At 46.9% G+C, this 18,899-nt stretch overlaps 1 protein-coding gene across 10 annotated transcripts in view; it reads left to right on the top strand.

Moving 5' to 3' along the window:
- Window positions 1-18,899, top strand: part of Prox1 (prospero homeobox 1) — a 55,397-nt gene that overhangs the window by 2,766 nt on the left and 33,732 nt on the right. For 2 of the 10 annotated variants that reach the window (XM_050148197.1, XM_050148199.1), the window contains 2 exons: window positions 9,617-11,410; window positions 18,135-18,240. In XM_050148197.1, coding sequence (XP_050004154.1) covers window positions 9,684-11,410; window positions 18,135-18,240 — 1,833 coding nt within the window. In that variant the 5' untranslated portion in view covers window positions 9,617-9,683. The other 8 variants (XM_050148196.1, XM_050148194.1, XM_050148200.1 and 5 more) reach the window with 8 other exon arrangements.

The following is an 18,899-nucleotide window of genomic DNA, read 5'->3' as shown; positions in this document are numbered from 1 at the left end:
CTCTCTCTCTCACACACACACACACACACACACACAGCTGTCCAAGTCACAGGGGATTAGTACACTCTCCCAGTCTGATGAATTGGAGACTGAAATCGGAACGTCCTAGAAAAGAGTGTGTGCGTGGCAGACGACGGTAGCGGTGCACTCAGTCTCCTCCATACTCTGTCACAACACGGTTCAACCTTTGATCTGATTGAATTGGAGGGACTCGGGGAAAAAAAATATTTGTCCCCACACCACCCTTTCTAAAAAGTGTCCGGTCTCCTAGGTATGAACGTTACCAGTGCTTTGTAGCTCTGCTGAGCTTCGGGCTTTCTGAGGTGCTTCAATCCACGCTGTCTCCTTAGTAAGCACTGCCATTAACTGTGCCCAGGGAAGGGGACATTCCAGCAACAGCGGGAAGCTTTCTTCAGCGTTTGTCGCTGAAGCCAAGGCCCTCTTTAATAGCCATGTTATCTGAAGAAATTTCGCAGCTATTTTTCATCCAAGATGTCAAACCAATGTGCTTTTTTATATGGCTTTAAGCGTTAGAGTTGGAGATGCTGACGCTTAAGCTGTCTTGCCTGAGAGACTTTTAAGTTTGTCACTCAGACTTCGAAATTGTGTCAATTCTATATTGGACTAATTTTTTGGTCCACCCTGGCGTGTGTGAACTGAAGAGCGACTGGGATGTGGTGTCTGTAGCTTGTGTGGCAACTTTGCCTACAATTCAAATATTTTTAAAGGTAACCAAGGATGAATCGTCGTCCTATAAATTTTGGGGTCTGTCTGACTGGAACTCAGTCAATAATAGGCAGAGCTTTTAACATCAGATTTAGTGACCCCGGTGTGAAATCTCTGACACCTATTTTTTAAATCCTAAACTAACCTGTGTTTGCCCACCCTCTTTAAAAGGAAGCCAGAGTGACAGCTCTTACTGATATTATCTATGATCGTTTCCAAAGCGGAACGATTTGCATCCCCCCCCCCACAAACACACTCCTTTCTTTATGCCCCCTCCTTAAACCTCCACTTTTTCTCCCGTATAGTTTTCCGTGCCTTCCTCTACCTCAGTCTGGGGAGCGCTCCCTTAGCTCAGCCGCTGGGAGAACTCCATCATCTGTATCAGTGAAATGAAAAGAAAAAAAAAAAAAAAGACCTGCGTCCTGGAAGAGCCAGTGTGAGCCGGGCGCCGCGGTGCACAACGCCCGCAGATGGCTCGCAGAGGCCGGGGCGCGGCAATCCAGGCGCCCCAAGCAGTGGCAGGGCGGGGTGGGGGCCGGGGCTGGAGGCCGGGGCTGGAGGCCGGGGCGGGGGAGCACGGGGCCCCTCTCCCCTCCTCTCTTCCCAGCCCCTCACCCCCACCCCTTTTATATATATGTATATGTATTTTTTTCCTCCCAAGTTCTCTTGCCTCGCTATCCCCCCTTGAATCCGAAGGCGCCTCGCGATTGGGTGCTGGGGCCGGGTACGTCAGTGGGACTGTGACGTGCAGTCTTCCTGTTTCCTTCAGCTGTGTCTTAAAGTAAATCTTGTTGTGGAGCGGAGCCCTCAGCTGAGAGAGCGCTGGGAAAGCGTCCGCCACTGCAGCTGGGGAAGCCGCGCGACGCACACGAGCTTCACCGCCGCGCCCGCTGCGCCTCGGGCCATCGCGCCGCGCTCCGCGCTCCAGCCCTCGCCTCCTCCTCCGCTCCTCTGCTTTCTCTCTTCTTTCCCCGGGCTCTGGGCTCTGCCCTGCGCGCCTTTCCCCTCCCCTCCCTCCTTACTCCCCTCTTGTCCCAGCACTCGCCCGGTTCACTCGCTCTCGCACAGACTCACCGACCCCTGGGCCAATTATCACTCGTAAGACATCACTGCCTGCGCGCGTGGGTTTCTTCTCTCTGCCCGCAAGAGAGAGAGAGAAAGAGAGAGAGAGAGGGAGAGAGAGAGAGAGAGAGAGAGTGAGAGTGGCTGCGCCCCGCTGCTGCCCGCACCGCGTAAGTATCTTCACCCGGTCGCTGTCCCCTCCCCTTTTCCAGAACCGCTCGCACTGGCTTGTTCTTGAATGGGAAGGAGAGAGAGAGAGAGAGAGAGAGAGAGAGAGAAGAGCCTCCCGTTACTCACACCCGTGTAAACATTCTTTTTCCAGGGGGAAAAATGGTGTTATTTACATGAATCGTAATCAAATAGCCTCTAAAAACAGTTTTCTAAGCAGGAGCCTCAGTGGAACTCCGAGCTCCTCTCCTCTCAGTTACGAAGAGTAAGTGATCCGCTTGGCTTTTCTTTCTTTCTCGTGCCTGCCGGTGGCTGGGGTGGTGGTGGCGATGGGGGAGAGGCTGGCGTTGCCGGACTTGTCGCTGATCTTGTCACCTTTTGTGTACCGTGCGTGGGGTGCGCTGAGGCTCTGGCTTCCTTTTATTTTTATTATTTTTTTCTCTTACTCTCCTCAGGAGAGGGGGCCGCGCGGGGGACCGAGTCCCTTTTTGTTGTTCTTCTAGATTTCTTGCTGTCTTCCCAGCCCCTTCCTTCCCTTGTACCCGGGTAGAAACTCCAGGGCCTGTCCCCAGTCCCTTCCCTTTGTCTTGTTTATTCTAGCTGCCTTTCTTCCCGGCTTTTCCTATTTGCTTGGTGTTTGCATACCTTTCACTTCTCCTTTTTAACCCCGGGCCAAGGGCCGGCCGTGGGGAGGAGGGCGGAGAAGGGGGGGGGGGCGCAGGGTGACTTTCCTCTCCCTGCGCGTTCAGAGCTGGGAGCTTGCACCGGGCTCTACAGCCAAGGAGGGACAGTCCCGAGGAGCGAGCGCGGTGCCCCTCCACCCAGTCTGTGCGCCTCGCTGGCAGGCACAGAGTAGGGGCAGTTGGCCCAGGAGCCTCAGGACGCCGCGCGCTGCGGAGGGCCGGCCCTGGGTCGGGGTGTGCTTGGGCCGCCCATGGGCGAGAAGCCCCCAGCCATTACAGGCACGCTCGGGTAGTGGGCAGCTGCGCTCCGGCTTCGGCTGGGTAGTGCTCCAGTGTTGCCCCAGTTCCTAGGACTGGGAGGGAGAAGAGCCCAGCTGAGCGGAGAGGTGAGAGCGGTTGTTGCTGAGTAGAATGGCTTGGAGGGCGGGAGGACAGGGGAGAGCTGCTATCTTGCCTGAACAGACAAGGAGAGGAGACGGGGGGAGGGGGGCGGTAGACATCACCCAAAGTCCAGCTGAGCAAGTTGTCGTCGCCTCGACAGTGCCAGCCAGTCAGTCCTGCTAAAACTGAGCGCCTGTGCTGAGAGCGATGCCCCCCCGCCCCCCCCCCCTTGGAGAGAGCATCGAGCCACACTCAGATTCTCCTGCCCCTGCCCAGCTTCTTGGGAAGTTAAGTCCTCTGGGCAGACTAAGAGCAGAAGCAGAAGGAGGGGCTGAGGGATAGTCTTGAAGAGGCTGGCTGGAGAGTGAAGCTGCTGTTCTTGGCAGCCCAGAGCCCTTCGCCTCGGGGAAGGCTGGAAACTCACCTGCTTACTTATGTTTTTCCGAGAATATCTGCGTTGTCTCCTTAAGCTTATGAAAATAAAGCAGGCCCAGGGTGGCCTCCTCTTAAAGTCAAGGCTGAAGAGTCAGTCTCCTGTCTGGTTCTCTGCCCTCCCCAACCCTCCTTTCTTTTACCACCCCCTCTCGTACCCCTCTGTTAAAAAAAATCATTTCCTCTCCTAAACCAGGCAGACAAAAGTCTGTTAGCAGAATGCGCATGGGCAGGGCTGGACAGGTGTGTTGTGTCAAGAGAGGCAGGTGCAAGTTTCCTGGGTGCCTGTGTTTCTGTACAGCTCCAGACCACAAGGCTTCAGGACTGAAGAGGTTCATGAATTTATGGTGGTTCTGGTTAATGGGATTGCCAGGCTAATGGGAATCGGGCTGTTGTGTTCTGAGCCCTTGCCATGAGATTTTTTTTTTTTTGGAAGTGGGGGTAGTATTTGTTTATTTGTCTTAAGGATGTTGGCAGGTGACTGTGGCGGCCCTATCTCAGGCTTCTGTCTGCCAAAAGCACACCCCACTTCAGGATAGCAGGTGGAGAGAGTTGACTTTCTCTTTGCCTCCCTTCAGTTTCTGCCTGTCTGGCCGGTCAGAGAGGGGGGCGGAGAGATCCTTTGTGTGTGTGTGTGTGTGTGTGTGTGTGTGTGTGTGTTGGACAGCAATGGGTGGCTTGTAACTGCCCAAAATACCAAAGTCAGTTCCCAAGTGTCCAAGTGTGACTTTCTGCTAAAGCCTGTCTTTGTAGTAGGCTTTCTCCCTGCCCAGAAAGAATAGGTATGTGTTTAAACTCTTTCAAGCCCTGTGTTAAATACTCTCATGAAGTGAACTGGGCCTGTCTCTGTATCAGACATGTGCCTGGTGTCCTAGAAAGGACTTGGATGGAGAGGGAGAAGCTGAGTCTGTGCAAGGGAACCCGGCTCTGGCGATCTGATGGGAGACCCGGGCAGCCAGTTCTATGAAGAGGTTCTTGCAAGAACTTCGGAGTGGTTTCCAAATGACACAGGCTGCTGCGTGCAGAGAGAAAAAAAGGAAGCCTGCTTGTGTGCCAGGGAAGATGCTGGGAGTTTTGTGTAAGTGCTGTGTCTGGGTGTCTGGCTTCTCAAAACTTGATCTTCTAGGCTGCTGGTTAAACAGTTTACTTCCTTGAGTTGAGTTGTGTGGGAATAGATCAGATGGCGGACAGTCTTTGTTGGTTAGTTTTGTCGTTTGGAGGCTATCTCTGTTTCCATGAAAATGACAGGTATGTGTCACTTAGTCTTCTAACTTAAACATCAGTCACCCCTCCCCTACTAGCTCTTTCTTTGTATGCTTTTGGAGGTTATTTGATAATGAAAATGCCATCCATGGCTATGTTCATATGCCTTATTTTTGATAGGCGTTAGTCACGCTTGGCACTTATTGATATTCTGTGTGCCCATGATGCAGGATTCTGTTTAGTTTAATCACCACCTTGTGGGGAAAAAGTCGTGCATACACGATACACATCTTTGTTCTCGCATGCTCACTTGCTAGCTAGGTCCCTCTGCGAGCAGGCTGTGCACCCTTCCAACCTGAGCTAACTCACTCTGCAAGCTGCCAGGCTCCTTCCCAATTTTTCTAAACCCATAAAGTCCCTTCTCCCAAATTTCTGGTATCACTTCAAGTATGGCCTCAACTATATGCTATCAATTTTAAAATTGTTTACTTGTTAGAATTTTCAAAGAAATTATAAAATGCTAGTGATGTTATATGGTGTGAAAACAGATTATGCATGGCCATGGTTATAGGTTTCAAATTCAGTATTTGTATAAATTGAAAGGGAACATAGAAGAAATTTCTCCAGTCTTATTGCCTAGTGCATTCCAAAGCTTCAAAGGATATTTTGAGTATTCTGGTTTTTCTGCAAAAAGAAGAAAAAGTGTGAGTGCATTTTTTAGGATTGTTTCTCACACTCTTGTATTTGCCTAATTTGATGAATTGTAACTTTGAAATAAGTGGAAATCAATATCTTGGGCAGGTCTCAGAAAGAGTTCTGTGTTCGTTTTTCTGGTGAAAAATGAATGGAATTTCAGATAGCATGGAGGACTCATACATGAAATGGTTATGATTTGAAACCTTTTATTGTAAAAGGAAATGTAAAATTTTTGTCAATAATCTCTCAATTCTTTAAAGCATTAACTTATGCCAAGTAGTTTTCTTAGCCTCGTAGCATGTAGAAATATCTCTAAAATAAAAGTTGCTAATTAGCAGAAATGCAAGGAGGGGTCGGCGAGTGACTTAGTGTATATGCGAGTCAAAGTACCTGACTTTCCCCTGTTGAATTCAGGCTGACTTTCAGAATGACTTCTAGTATTGAGGATGATACTCCACTTGAAACCATATGACCAGCTTACCTCATTAAGGCCCCTTAAAGATGACTTTGTAAAAGAAATACAATTCAAGCCATTTCTCCAAATAATTTTATCAACCTAGACAGAAATCTAAATAACTGCAGCAGGAAGCCATGCCAGCCTTACGCTCCCCATGCTCATAGAAGATCTGCCTGAACTATCTGGATAATCACCATAATGAAACACTTCTTTGTCTGGAATCTGGGCTCCAGAGAGATGTAGGAAAAGTTGCACACCCCCTCCTCAAAATAACTTGTTTTATTAAAGTTGAGCCCTGAGCCACTTCGCTTCATATTGTTGTGTTCCTTTGAAATTCTTTGCTGAAGATTATTTGTTCCAGCGTGAAGTCAGCAATGTCCTCTGGGTTGCTCCTCCTTGGGAAACAGAATGCAGGCCCTTTGGGTTTCAAGGAGGCACCGTTAGGAGCAGTTAGAGCTGACTCGATCGTGTCTTGAAGTTATTTTCCCACTGTTTTTTTTTTTTTTTTCAAGAGGCATCCGCTGTGTTGTGCTGTTGTACAGGTGCTGTTAGAGCGTGCATGTAGGCTGCATGCTGACCCACACGACACGTGTGTGATAATTTAACATTTGGACATAGATTTCCACATGAATTCAGGAGAGCTTTCTGAAGCATAGGTACTGGGACAGTGATTGTCTGGTCCGGACCCTGTTATCACTATTTCCCCATCTTTTTTATACTGTTTCTCACCAGGACTGGCCCAGAGGTTTTATAATGCCTGCTTAAGCTCCAAATCAATGTTAAAGTGAAAACATTATAAGAATCCATAGTAATTGGAGTTGAAACCCGCAGCTCAGCTCACATGCTTAGAAATGTGAAGTTGTTGGGTACCTCAGTGGGTTGGCACCGTGGGCACAAAGTCCTGGGAACTACAGGTTGAAAATGAAGGAAACCCTTGGAAAACGTTCGTAGCGGTTTTAACTTTGCCATGGTCACTTGATAGTGCATTTTGATGTGGAAATATATTTTTGTACATTGGTTTAGTAAAATATGCTAGACATGTACTAGGTCAGCCACCTATTATTTTTAAATCTTGCCTATAATGCCCCTGGATTATGGCCCTGAGTTGTATGGTCACTCTCTTTTTATTTCTGTTTCAATGTTGAGCTGTATGGAAAACAAATCAATGTGTACCAATTAACATAGTGTCCTGTCTTACTGGATACAATAATATTTCCCATTTAATTTTTCTGTTGTTTACATCTCAGTTGGACATTTTACACAGAAACCTAAGGTATTTGTAGTCTCCTTGCCTAAAATGGAAATAAATCATTACTTAATTTTTAAATGATACCTGGTTCAGATTTTTTTAAAAAATCAATTTAGCTTGGTGGATTTGGAGGGAGTTACAGGCTATTGAGTCTCAATGGGCCCAGTGCATATGTTTAATTAATATTTATTCTCCACTGAAGATGAAGGAGTGGAGCCGTCCCACCTTAGACGAGCCCAGCCTCCTCTTGGCTGTGGCATGAGGCAGGGAAGCAGCTGTGGATACCTAGGCTACATGAGAGGAAGTGCAGTTGACACAGAGGTGAATGGCAGCTGGGAGAGGAAGGATGCCTGGATGACCTTGTGCTGGTCCACACACACTGGCATGTCCTCTGGGAGCCTCTGAGCCAGAGGTGTTCTTCAGACTCCAAAATGGGCGGGAGGGAAGGCCAGTCTGAGTAGCAAGGTGAACAGGGTGGGAAGAGACAGCATGGAGCTTCTTCGGCCTTCACTGGAGGTCCATGTGCGTTGCAGGTGATACTGAAGAGAGAAAAAAGGTTTGCACACGTGTACAAATGACTAGAAATCTCAGATGGCAAAGAAAGCTGCTGTAGGTACAAAAGAATCTTCCTTGTAACCACCGACATCCCAGTGTTTCTGTGACTCGGAAATTGTCCCTGTTTCTGGTCTTGCTCTCACCTGACAGCCTCACCTGTTTTACCTGTCAGGCTCAATGTGCTGTCAGCAAAATATGTGTTGCTGGGTTTTGTCATACCCAGATCAATTGTGTTATTAGTGGGTGAGGAGTCTCTTTTATTCTGAACTCAATTTCAAACACAGTATTAAAGTCATTGAGATCCCAAACTCCAACCTCAATTCAGGATATTTTGCCTTGAAGTGTTTTACCCTCAGACATACAGAAAGCTCGAGAAAGAGTCACCACCTTGCCTCAGGACACCCTGAAGCAGGCTCTTCTAAAAACATTTTTGTCTTCAGAGAAAAACACCAAGAGCAAACACAGCATGGTGAAATATTTGTCACTAAAAAAAAAGAAGAAGAAGAAGAACATATTGTTGCCATGTAAGCATGGAGCATTTTCTTGATTTTTACAGATTATTCCATGCTGAAATGATGCCTATTTGCATGGGTAGCCATTCTTTAAAACTAGCCACAGATGCACTCCTAGGGAGCACGTAGATGTTTTTACAGGTGAACCGAAAGAGATGGGAGAGATTCCAAGCACTCCACACGCTGCCTTTGGCAATGCACCCTGTTATTGTGAAGATGTGGTCTGTTAAGCAAATTCGAAGTTCAATATCAGATAAACCCGGCATGAAGGCAGTATTTTCATTTTGTTCATAAAACGTTAATTGTAAACAAAAGATGTGCTGTCTTGTGCATGCATATAAAATCTGGAGCTAGTTACTAAGTGACACATGTATCAAGGGCCTTTGATAAAATGTAAGCAAGGATGTTTCCTTTTTCTACCTTGCCCCTAAAACAATGCTAGCTCCTGTACAAAGAAGTCATTTTTCTTTCTCATATATTTAATTGATATTTTATTTCTTTTGTATGTTTCTCCAGTTGCTTTTTCTGTTTAGCTCTCCCCCACCCTCTCCTTTTCTTGGCATAAGCAACAAGATTTACAAATGGTGTGTGTTTAAGAGTTTCTTAGCCATTTGAAGTACTGTTTTGGCAGATCTTACCAGAACAAAACTGGTACTAAAGATGTGTGTGTTCTTGCCGGGTCAAGTAGTGCAGGGTTATACATATTGGCTCCCAAAATGTGGCAGCAGAGAATCTAACTTTCTAACAGTTACAGTCACCGAAAAGAATACTGCAGCCATTTCCAAACATCTCCCTGTTATGTGTAGACACATCAACAGATACTATCTTCTCCTCCATCGCTGTGTGAAGTAAGCGGCACTGAACAATGGGGATCTGCCTTTATCTCAGTGCTTAACAGGCCAGGAATGCCTGGAAGGTGCTGGTTGCTGCCTTCGTCCCATTGCACATACGACAAGATTGATTTCTAAATTCAGTAATAAAGGTGTGTGCTAAATATCTGCATCTATCTGAGTCTTCCCTTCCTTCAGTAACATGAAAGCCACAGTGTTTTCCAGATCAGATCTTTATCCAAATTCCGCACGGCCTCAAAATTTAACCCTGTTTCTTAAGTGTAACCCATGCCCCTCTTCTTTTAGAATAAGAATCTTAATGCCCCCAAATTTAATCAATTGCTCGTCAGAGGCTGTGTTTTTATAATCTGCCATTTCTTCTGAAGATAAACAGTATCATTTTAGGCATTTGTGAAAGAGAATCATATTACTGGTGCTTAAGCAGTTTTTGCTTTTTTTTAATCTTAATCCATCTTAAACCAGTGGAGCAGAAATATTTAAAAATGTTTCATTTCAAGCGGAGTTCATGATAAATTGCAATAATTGTGATGCGCCATAAATCCCAGAGCCTATGCATTTTGCATTGGATTCAGGATTGAGGTCAGGAAATTTGGAGAAATTTAAAGAAAATGATTCATCAGTCCTTTTGTTCTGTTGGCCAGGGTCCCGGGATTCTTGAGCTGTGCCCAGCTGACGAGCTTTTGAAGATGGCACAATAACTGTCCAGTGATGCCTGACCATGACAGCACAGCCCTCTTAAGCCGGCAAACCAAGAGGAGAAGGGTTGACATTGGAGTGAAAAGGACAGTAGGGACAGCATCTGCATTTTTTGCTAAGGCAAGGGCAACATTTTTCAGTGCCATGAATCCCCAAGGCTCAGAGCAGGATGTTGAATATTCTGTGGTGCAACACGCAGATGGGGAAAAGTCGAACGTACTCCGCAAGCTGCTGAAGAGGGCAAACTCGTATGAAGATGCCATGATGCCTTTTCCAGGAGCAACTATAATTTCCCAGCTGTTGAAAAATAACATGAACAAAAACGGTGGCACCGAGCCCAGTTTCCAAGCCAGCGGTCTCTCCAGCACAGGCTCCGAAGTACATCAGGAGGATATATGCAGCAACTCTTCAAGAGACAGCCCCCCAGAGTGTCTTTCCCCTTTTGGCAGGCCTACTATGAGCCAGTTTGATGTGGATCGCTTATGCGACGAGCACCTGAGAGCAAAGCGCGCCCGGGTTGAGAATATCATCCGGGGTATGAGCCATTCCCCCAGTGTGGCATTAAGGGGCAATGAAAATGAAAGAGAGATGGCCCCGCAGTCTGTTAGTCCCCGAGAAAGTTACAGAGAAAACAAACGCAAGCAGAAGCTGCCCCAGCAGCAGCAACAGAGTTTCCAGCAGCTGGTTTCAGCCCGAAAAGAACAGAAGCGAGAGGAGCGCCGACAGCTGAAACAGCAGCTGGAAGACATGCAGAAGCAGCTGCGCCAGCTGCAGGAGAAGTTCTACCAGGTCTATGACAGCACCGACTCTGAAAATGATGAAGATGGCGACCTGTCTGAAGACAGCATGCGATCGGAGATCCTGGATGCACGGGCCCAGGACTCGGTGGGGCGCTCAGACAATGAGCTCTGTGAGCTGGACCCGGGGCAGTTCATTGACAGGGCTCGAGCCCTGATCAGGGAGCAGGAGATGGCTGAGAACAAGCCCAAGCGAGAAAGCAGCAACAAAGAAAGAGACCACGGGCCAAACTCCTTGCAGCCAGAAGGCAAGCATCTGGCAGAGACGTTAAAACAGGAGCTGAACACGGCCATGTCACAGGTCGTGGACACGGTGGTCAAAGTCTTCTCAGCCAAACCCTCTCGCCAGGTTCCTCAGGTCTTTCCACCTCTCCAGATCCCCCAGGCCAGATTTGCAGTCAATGGGGAAAACCACAATTTCCATACGGCCAACCAGCGCCTGCAATGCTTTGGTGACGTCATCATTCCGAACCCCCTGGACACCTTTGGCAATGTGCAGATGCCCAGTTCCACAGACCAGACAGAAGCACTTCCCCTGGTGGTCCGCAAAAACTCATCCGAGCAATCCGCCTCTGGCCCAACCACAGGTGGCCACCACCAGCCCCTGCACCAGTCGCCTCTCTCTGCCACAGCCGGCTTCACCACCCCTAGCTTCCGCCACCCCTTTCCCCTGCCCTTGATGGCCTACCCATTTCAGAGTCCACTAGGTGCTCCCTCTGGCTCCTTCTCGGGAAAAGACAGAGCCTCTCCCGAGTCCTTAGACTTGACTAGGGACACGACGAGTCTGAGGACCAAGATGTCGTCCCACCATCTGAGCCACCACCCCTGTTCACCAGCACACCCACCCAGCACCGCGGAAGGACTGTCTTTGTCACTCATAAAGTCTGAGTGTGGCGATCTTCAAGATATGTCCGACATCTCACCTTATTCGGGAGGCGCAATATCCTTTTATCTTTCTCCTCAAGAACAAACATAAACAAGAGGCCAAAGGAGGTCCCCCTCACAAGCGTAGCCACCCACACTATACAGGATGTCTAGGGTGGCCTATGTCAGTATGGTTTTTGGCATGTTCTGTGGGGTTTAGTTTTGTTAGGGTTTGGGGACTTTGAGGCAGGGCTTGACTCTTGTAGCCCTGGCTGTCCTGGGTCTCCTGAAGTGTTCAGATGACAGGCATACACAACAGTGTACAGCCAGTACCTTCTTAAGGGTGTAGTCTTTCCTAATACTCATCATAATAGCCTTGTGGGATCCATACACTGTGTGTTTCCGATTGCAGAGAAAGTTAAACACTAACTCCAGCATCGCTGCAACTTTGACAAGTGCATAATTGCCCCTAGGAACTATCTCTAAGGCCGTCTCCCAGCAGTGTTTCCGTCTGCCTTTCTTCCTTGTGACTGTCTTGTCTCCTTTCTGGAGAGCAGATGGAGTGGGGGGGGGCAGGGGGTGACACCTTCTAAATCCTGAATTGTATAAAGATGGTAAGTTTCAGGACAGAGATGAGGAGAAAAGCCAGTTTTCAGACCTGTGATTCCATCCAGAATTCTCACTGCTTTGGAGGCCACCGTGGCTGCAAAGGCGTGACTAGATCTCAGGAAGGCAAGGACGCCACCACTGAGGCTGTGGGATAGCGATGGTTGTGAGGAGGGCTTGCATTCTGTCTTTAATTTTGAAACTTTTTCAGAGGAAATGGGCAGGTACTGATGTATTCCGACGGCGTCAGCCTCTCTGTATCACCAAGGTCTGTTCTGTAGGCTGGGGCAGCTGCCTGTACGCATGAGTGACCTCTGCTCAGCCAAACACAGAAATCTTTTGTCCTGACATACACAAAGCAAATTATTTTGGAAAACGAGAGAACACAGTTAAATCCAAAACTCGGCTATCTAAAAACGGCCCTGTTAGTGGCGCTTTTCCATCCTGACCCTAACTCTTAGGTAGAGATGTCAATTATATTTTTAGCACATCTGTCCTGTACACCAGTGATTTTTAATCCATAACTTTTTTTTCTTCTGTCAGTCAGTCCTTTCAATATTTTTTTTTTCAATTTTGTGGTTGTCTTGGGCAGGGGGATAGTAGCATTTGGGGGCAGGTAGAGACATGTCTCTTGTATAATAAATTAGCAGATGATATAAAATTTAGCAATGAAGTTGGCTGCTACTAAATTGAGGATTTTGAGCAATAGTCTTGATGACAGAGGTTGACATTTTAGTAGCAGAGCCCACTCCAGAGGCTGCACCGAAGTTCCGGTCCCCAGGATGATAGAAGTATGCTCTCATTCCTCCAGGGCAGCTGTTGGTAAAGTGAGCAGAAGCCACAAGCACGAGGCCTCTTGGGCTACTAAGCCCAAGAATCTCTTCCCACCCTGATGAAGACGAGAATGTCTCAGGCAAAGGCAAAGACACCGAGGTCTTAGATCTGAGTCTGAGCTTGTTTGCTGGGTCAGTCTCAGTTTTTCGAAAGCTGGCATTCAGTGCACCAAAAGTTGAGCCCCGCACTTGTGCCCCGTACTCCCAGCTGGCTGTGCATTTTGCTCAGAGCGACTGAAGCAGAGCTGCTGGGCCGGAGGAAGGGAAGGGAAGAAGGTAGGAACACTTGGGCAGTAATCTGCCCAAGAATGTGATCCTGTTAGACTAATGTACGTCTAAGGCTAGACTCCTTGCACCTCAGAGAACTGTATTTTAAACCACATAGTAAAGTAGCTGTGCCCCCCCCCCCCCAGTAACACACACTCATCTTAGTGACCAGTTAAGTTGGGTGGCAAAATCCTAGATGCCCACAGCAGAGTCTCACTGAAAACAGCAGCTTTCTAAGTTTGGACCTGGACTCGTGGTGGATAACTGAAGTTATGCCCTCTTTTTCTGTTAGCTTGTCTTCTAGGGAGAGGAAAGGCGTTGGTTTGCTCTGAGTGTCCACTAAGGTCACTGGGCCATCCTTCTCTCTAAATCCCCTGAGGAATTTTGAGGATTCGAACAAAAAGAAGTCCCTTGTGCAGAGAGACTTTTCATGTCTCCTGCTGCATAGAGCCCCTTTCTAAACAGTAGTGGTAGGCGCCCCCATGTTGGCCTGAAATCCAGGTTTCTGTATCTGGAGTTGCTTCCTTCCCCCAGGCTCCATGGCCTTGAGCCTCTTGCTGTAATTAGCCATTCTGTTTCCCACACCTTGGCCTTCTAACCTCTGGATTTCCACTCTCCTCTACTCCTTGTACCTGTGACTGGCCAGCTTGTCACTAGGCCTGGGTGTCAGAAGAAAAGACAGGCAAGCCACAGCGGGAATCCTCTTCCCACATAGCACCTGCTCCCCTAGGCATGGTTCACCTGCCTGAGACTTCTGCTCTACAGACCATTTTTTTCTGCTCTGTTTTGGGGGGGGGGGTGGATCTCAAGCTTTGATTAATAAAATCTTGAGGAATCACAGCAAGGAATGTTTAACTTCAGTTTTTAGACTACACGGCCCTAGGGGGAAGATATCAATGGAGCAAGTAGAAGTGTATTGGGATGGTACGTGCAGACTGCAAACATTAGTGTGCATTTAGAGTTCTTTAAATTGTCATGAATAACTTTTATTTTCAGACCCTCAGCCTGCTAGGGATTGCACCCAGGGTGTTTTCCATGCTAGGTGAAGAACAATCACTCCAGGACTACGTAATCTCCCCCTTCAAGAACACTCCTTTCTTACTCCGAAGGGCCTTCCTGTTTCTCAGTGCAGTGGCCATGATAATCAGGACTAGTGCTGACTGCCAGCTTCTCGTATGGATCAGGCTCTGTGGAACATGTCTGTCATCTGTGTTTGAAAGGCTCACGGCCTGGTAGTCCCCCTAGAAGGAAGGAAGTCACGGTCGTGTTCATGTCCACCAGAACTTCAGTACACCTGGTCCAAGAGCTCGTGTCTTGGGTATAAAACAGTGTGTTCACTGTCTTTGCAAAGGGATCAGTTTAATCAAATATTAAGTTATAGTCAAATTCCGAAGAATCGCTAGCCAATTGTCTCTCTTTGTGACGTTCCTTGTCTCTCATCTTCTTTGCATCTCAAGAAAAATAGCCTTGTGTGCCTTTCACATTTGCATCCCCCGAGCTCAAGCACAAGGTTGTCAGATGAACCATTAAGAGATGTGAGGCTGGAGGTCCTCAGCCTGTTCTCTGAGAAGGCTTGACATGTGCAAACAATGTCCCAGGAATATTTGGGGTTAAGAAGGAAAAACCATTTCACGAGACAAACTGAAGTCCAACATGAAACACCAGTTTAAAATGATGGTTGTTTTGTTGTTGTTCTTCTTTTTGGTTTGTTGAGAGAAAAAGTCTCACTGTGTAGCCTAGGCTGGCCTTGAGGTCACAGCAATCCTCCTGCCTCAGCACCCCTCATGCTGGGAATATACGTGTGAGTGTGATCTTTGACATTTTTAGAAGCTTTGGAGGCCCTCGGAATTTAACACATAAATGAAATCCTGAATGACTATACACACCTAACCATCTCCAGAAAAAAAAAGTCATTAAAACAAACAAATAAAAACCCATACCCAGCTCTCTGATGTCAGACTCCCGGGAGAGTGACAGCCTGCTCTATTACTGTCGCTAAATGAGAGCTAAAAATCAGTTGAATTTTCTCAGGGAAACCTCAGAACAAATCAGAGAAGGAAACTTCTTTCTGTTTCAAAGTGTTTAGAAAATGGGAAAACCCTCTTCCCCGTGTGGAACCGCAGCTTAGAACCCAGAGTTCAACTAGGGAATTTTTTTTCTTCCTGTAGCCTTCAGGGCCCATTCTTCTTGCATTTGCCTTTTTGCTGCCTGAGCTGTTCCTGCGGCTGCTGTTTAGGTAAGGTTATATTGTGCTTGGTAAACAAACCGCATTGAGACTCTCAGGTTGTTTGGACTCTCAGGTCCAGCTGTACCCCGCTCCTTCCCTGAGCCTTTATATGCCAAGCAGATGTCTTTCATTAATTTATGGATTTATCATCTTTTCTTTTTTTTCCTTTTCTTTTTTTTTTTTTTACACCTGGCAGCCGTCTCAAGTTTCTGCAGTTATTGTCTATTTTGCATTACACATAGAATTGGATGTCATCTGTCTTCACAAAGCTGAGGCTCAGAGAATGGAGCCGCGTGCACGAGCTGCCGGGACAACGCTTGTTTGCACCCCCTCCCCTCCCCCACCCCTTCACCTCCTTAATATTTATTTGTGCTCATTTTCTTTCCTGGCCTTGAATGGAGCTTAGCGCGTGTTCAGTACAGCTGTATGTTTACTGAATCTATTCCATCGTGAGTCATTGTGCGTGTGTAAGTATCCAGGAAACGGCTAGTGCCTTCTTGGAAGAGCAGTTGCTTTCGGCACAAGCACTTAAAAGGGAAATTAACCAATTGGTCAGTTCAGATTGATTTTGAGGAGGCAAAAAAAAAAAAGGATTATCTAACTGCTGGCTTTTAAATGTTTCATTAGCTATTTTTAATAGTTTATTAGAAACATATATTTTATGAGAATTTTATCTTAATTACACAAGGATCGCAAGCGACAGAGGCAGGGTCTGTTTCTCTTTGGGCGGATGGTGCCAGGTATTACCAACCAGAAACATCTTGAAGCAAAAACTTGAGCAAGCCAGATCAAAATAATGTTTTAATTTTTTCATTAAATAAAAGTCTCTAAATTCTGATTTTAAAAGGGAATGGATTTTTTTAAAATACAAAAAGCTAAAATATCTTAGCAAAATTGAGATGCACAGAAAGCCCCAGGGTATTCGGGCAGCTCTGAGCCTCTCTTAGACACACGGCTGAACAGTTTGTCTTTTGTATGAGACCAAATCTACAAGATTTGGGACTTTAGAATCATAGGCAGGGCCCTGAGAGAGAAAAGATTAGAGCCCAGATCGAAGATGTTCATCCGAGTTGGGGCTCATTTGAAAACTCTTATCGTGAGGCTGGGAGCAGCTTGCAACTGAGATTTCACTTATCCGTTTGGGCAGATGGTCCTGAAGTGCGCGGCTCCTTTCGTGGTCTCCATCAGCCTAATGGAGGTTACTGCGAGACCTTTCAGCTTTTCCTTGGCACAACAAGTATGTCAGCCATAAATTGCCGTCTTTGTGATCATTAAGGGCCTTAAACAAAAACACAAGTCCAGTTAAGCTGCTTTGGCTTCCACATAGAAAAATCAAAATTTCTTTCTTCGGTGTTTATTCTCAGTTAAACACACACACACACACACACACACAACCACCATGGTTAACTTTTCTATTTAAAAAATGACGATTTTCTTTTCTTTTTTTTCCATTAACAACATAGGATATAAAGGAAGATGTCCCCAGAACACATTCATGGCTGAGTGTTTGGTCGGGAGTAGTCAGAGCTTATCAATATTGATTTGATTGTACCTCTCTAGTTCTTTTCTGGTTCCCCACTATTCCTACAACTCACAGTGCCATTCCTCGTGGAGGTCACTGGGAACCTGTTCTCTTTCCCAAATGTCTGTTTATCTGATCTTTCTTCCTAAGGTGTGAGGTTTTCACCGGGTAGCTTCCCATGTGTGGGACACACACACACACACACACACACACACACACACACTTGCTTTTCTGTTTTCCACCTTTATTTGTTCCCTACTCTCTTTTAAGAGAGAGTCCTTAGAGGAACCTCTAGGAAGGACCCTTAATTGACCTTGTGGGGACCACATTGATTTTCTCCACGTGCATCTTCATCTCTGATAAATTATAAAGCCATTAATTTGCTGAGGAAATGGCAGGGCCAGGCTGCGGCACAGATGTGACCAGAGCTATCCCAGCTCGGAGCCTGCTGAGGAGTGCCAAGAATCTGAGAGAGAATCAGGCAGCCTGGATTGTTATGGTTAGCCTCCCATTCTCCTGGGAACTGTTTTCCTTGCCACTGTTTACAGATCTAAAAGGTGACGATGTTTCCAGATAAATAGGCCTTCTTATTTGGGGTAAGTGGCTACTTATTGATCTGCTAACCCACATGTATTGATTTGTTAGCCCCCGACTACTGTGTCATTCTCAAAGGAGTTAACTATAAATCCAGGATGGGCAAATTGTATTTGGTGTTGAACTGTTGTCTTAACAAAAGCAACACCACACTCCTTGTTCTGTCCTGCCAGAGTACCCCTCCCAAACATAAATTGCCGCTAAAAGAAACGGTTCAAAGACGGTCGGAATAAGATAAGAAGAAACTGAGTCTTGAAGCCTCACCGTGACAGTGCTGCAAGGGGGGGGACATGGAGCCTGCGTGATCATGTTCAGAATAGCGTGCTGTGTAGCTCTACCTAGGTCGGTGTGATGACCACAGGCAAACAGAATGTAACTGCAGACAGAGAGCAAGGCTCCTGGGTAAGCTTCCGGCAGTGGTGTTAGGCTGGTCTGTCTCCTTAGCAACAAGTGAATTGTATGGATAGCATACTGGACTTCGAATGGAGAAGGAGGGCTTGGCCACCCTCATCAGGAAGTAGCCAAGAATATGCAACTGAATTGAGCATCCTAACCATTTCCTTCGGCAATCCAAAACAGTCAGTGAGCAAGGTGGCCAGTCAGTAATGGATTCCACAACCCATATGGGTGACCACTCAGCTTGCCCAGGCTTGTGGGGACTCCAGACTCTCTGAGTATGTGTGGAGATGGGGACAGGAGGGATAACCCCTTTCATTTAACCTTGTTTGTGCCTTAACTGATTGCATCCTACATGCAGGAAGGGTTGTCACCCAATCACTTGAAAAAGGCAAAGCTCATGTTCTTTTACACCCGCTACCCCAGCTCCAACATGCTGAAGACCTACTTCTCTGATGTGAAGGTAGGGGCCGCTTTTATATTCCCCCTCTTTCGTTGTCTATGGGTGCAGCAGTGGTCCAGACTCTTGGGAGTTAATGGAAATGAGTGTGGGGTCAACTTCCGATGACGCCTGGGCTGTGAATGATTGGCCATTCTTGTCCTTTCATCCAAAGGTGCGAAGCAAAAATACCACTTGTCTATTAAGACCTGAGGTTGTTTCCCAAGTCACATGCGTGACCAGTGCAGTCCAGGAGACTTTGCCTCTGTCTTTACATGTTTTAGTGGTTTCCTGGATGAAATCTCTCTTGGTAATGTCTGGATGTTCCAGGGGAAAAAAAATCCACTGTTTTTGCAGCAGTAGACTGTTTCTGTTTTTGTTGGTTTCTCTGTACGCTAACTCTCAGCACCTCCTCGCCTCCTGTCGAAAGGAGCGAACGCTGAAATTCTCTATGCAGTAGCTGCTTAAAAACAAAAGTGATGATTGTCTCTTATTTACAACTTAATTTGTTGTTGATGTAGAGTACACGGAGCATAAGGGGGAATGAATAAAGTGACAGATTCAGGACACATTATTCAAATGAGGATATGAAAGCTGTCGGCCTACAGCTGCAGCCCCCCTCATTCTGTACAATACTGGGACCTCCTAGTTCTCTCGGGGGGGGGGGGGTGCATGCATGTGCA

The sequence above is a fragment of the Alexandromys fortis genome, unplaced genomic scaffold, assembly GCF_014885135.2.
Source record: "Alexandromys fortis isolate MF-2015 unplaced genomic scaffold, M_Fortis_MF-2015_v1.1 scaffold_62, whole genome shotgun sequence".
Classification (NCBI taxonomy): Eukaryota; Metazoa; Chordata; class Mammalia; order Rodentia; family Cricetidae; genus Alexandromys; species Alexandromys fortis.
Note: the sequence above shows the minus strand (reverse complement) of the source record. Positions and strands in the feature narration are given on the sequence as shown.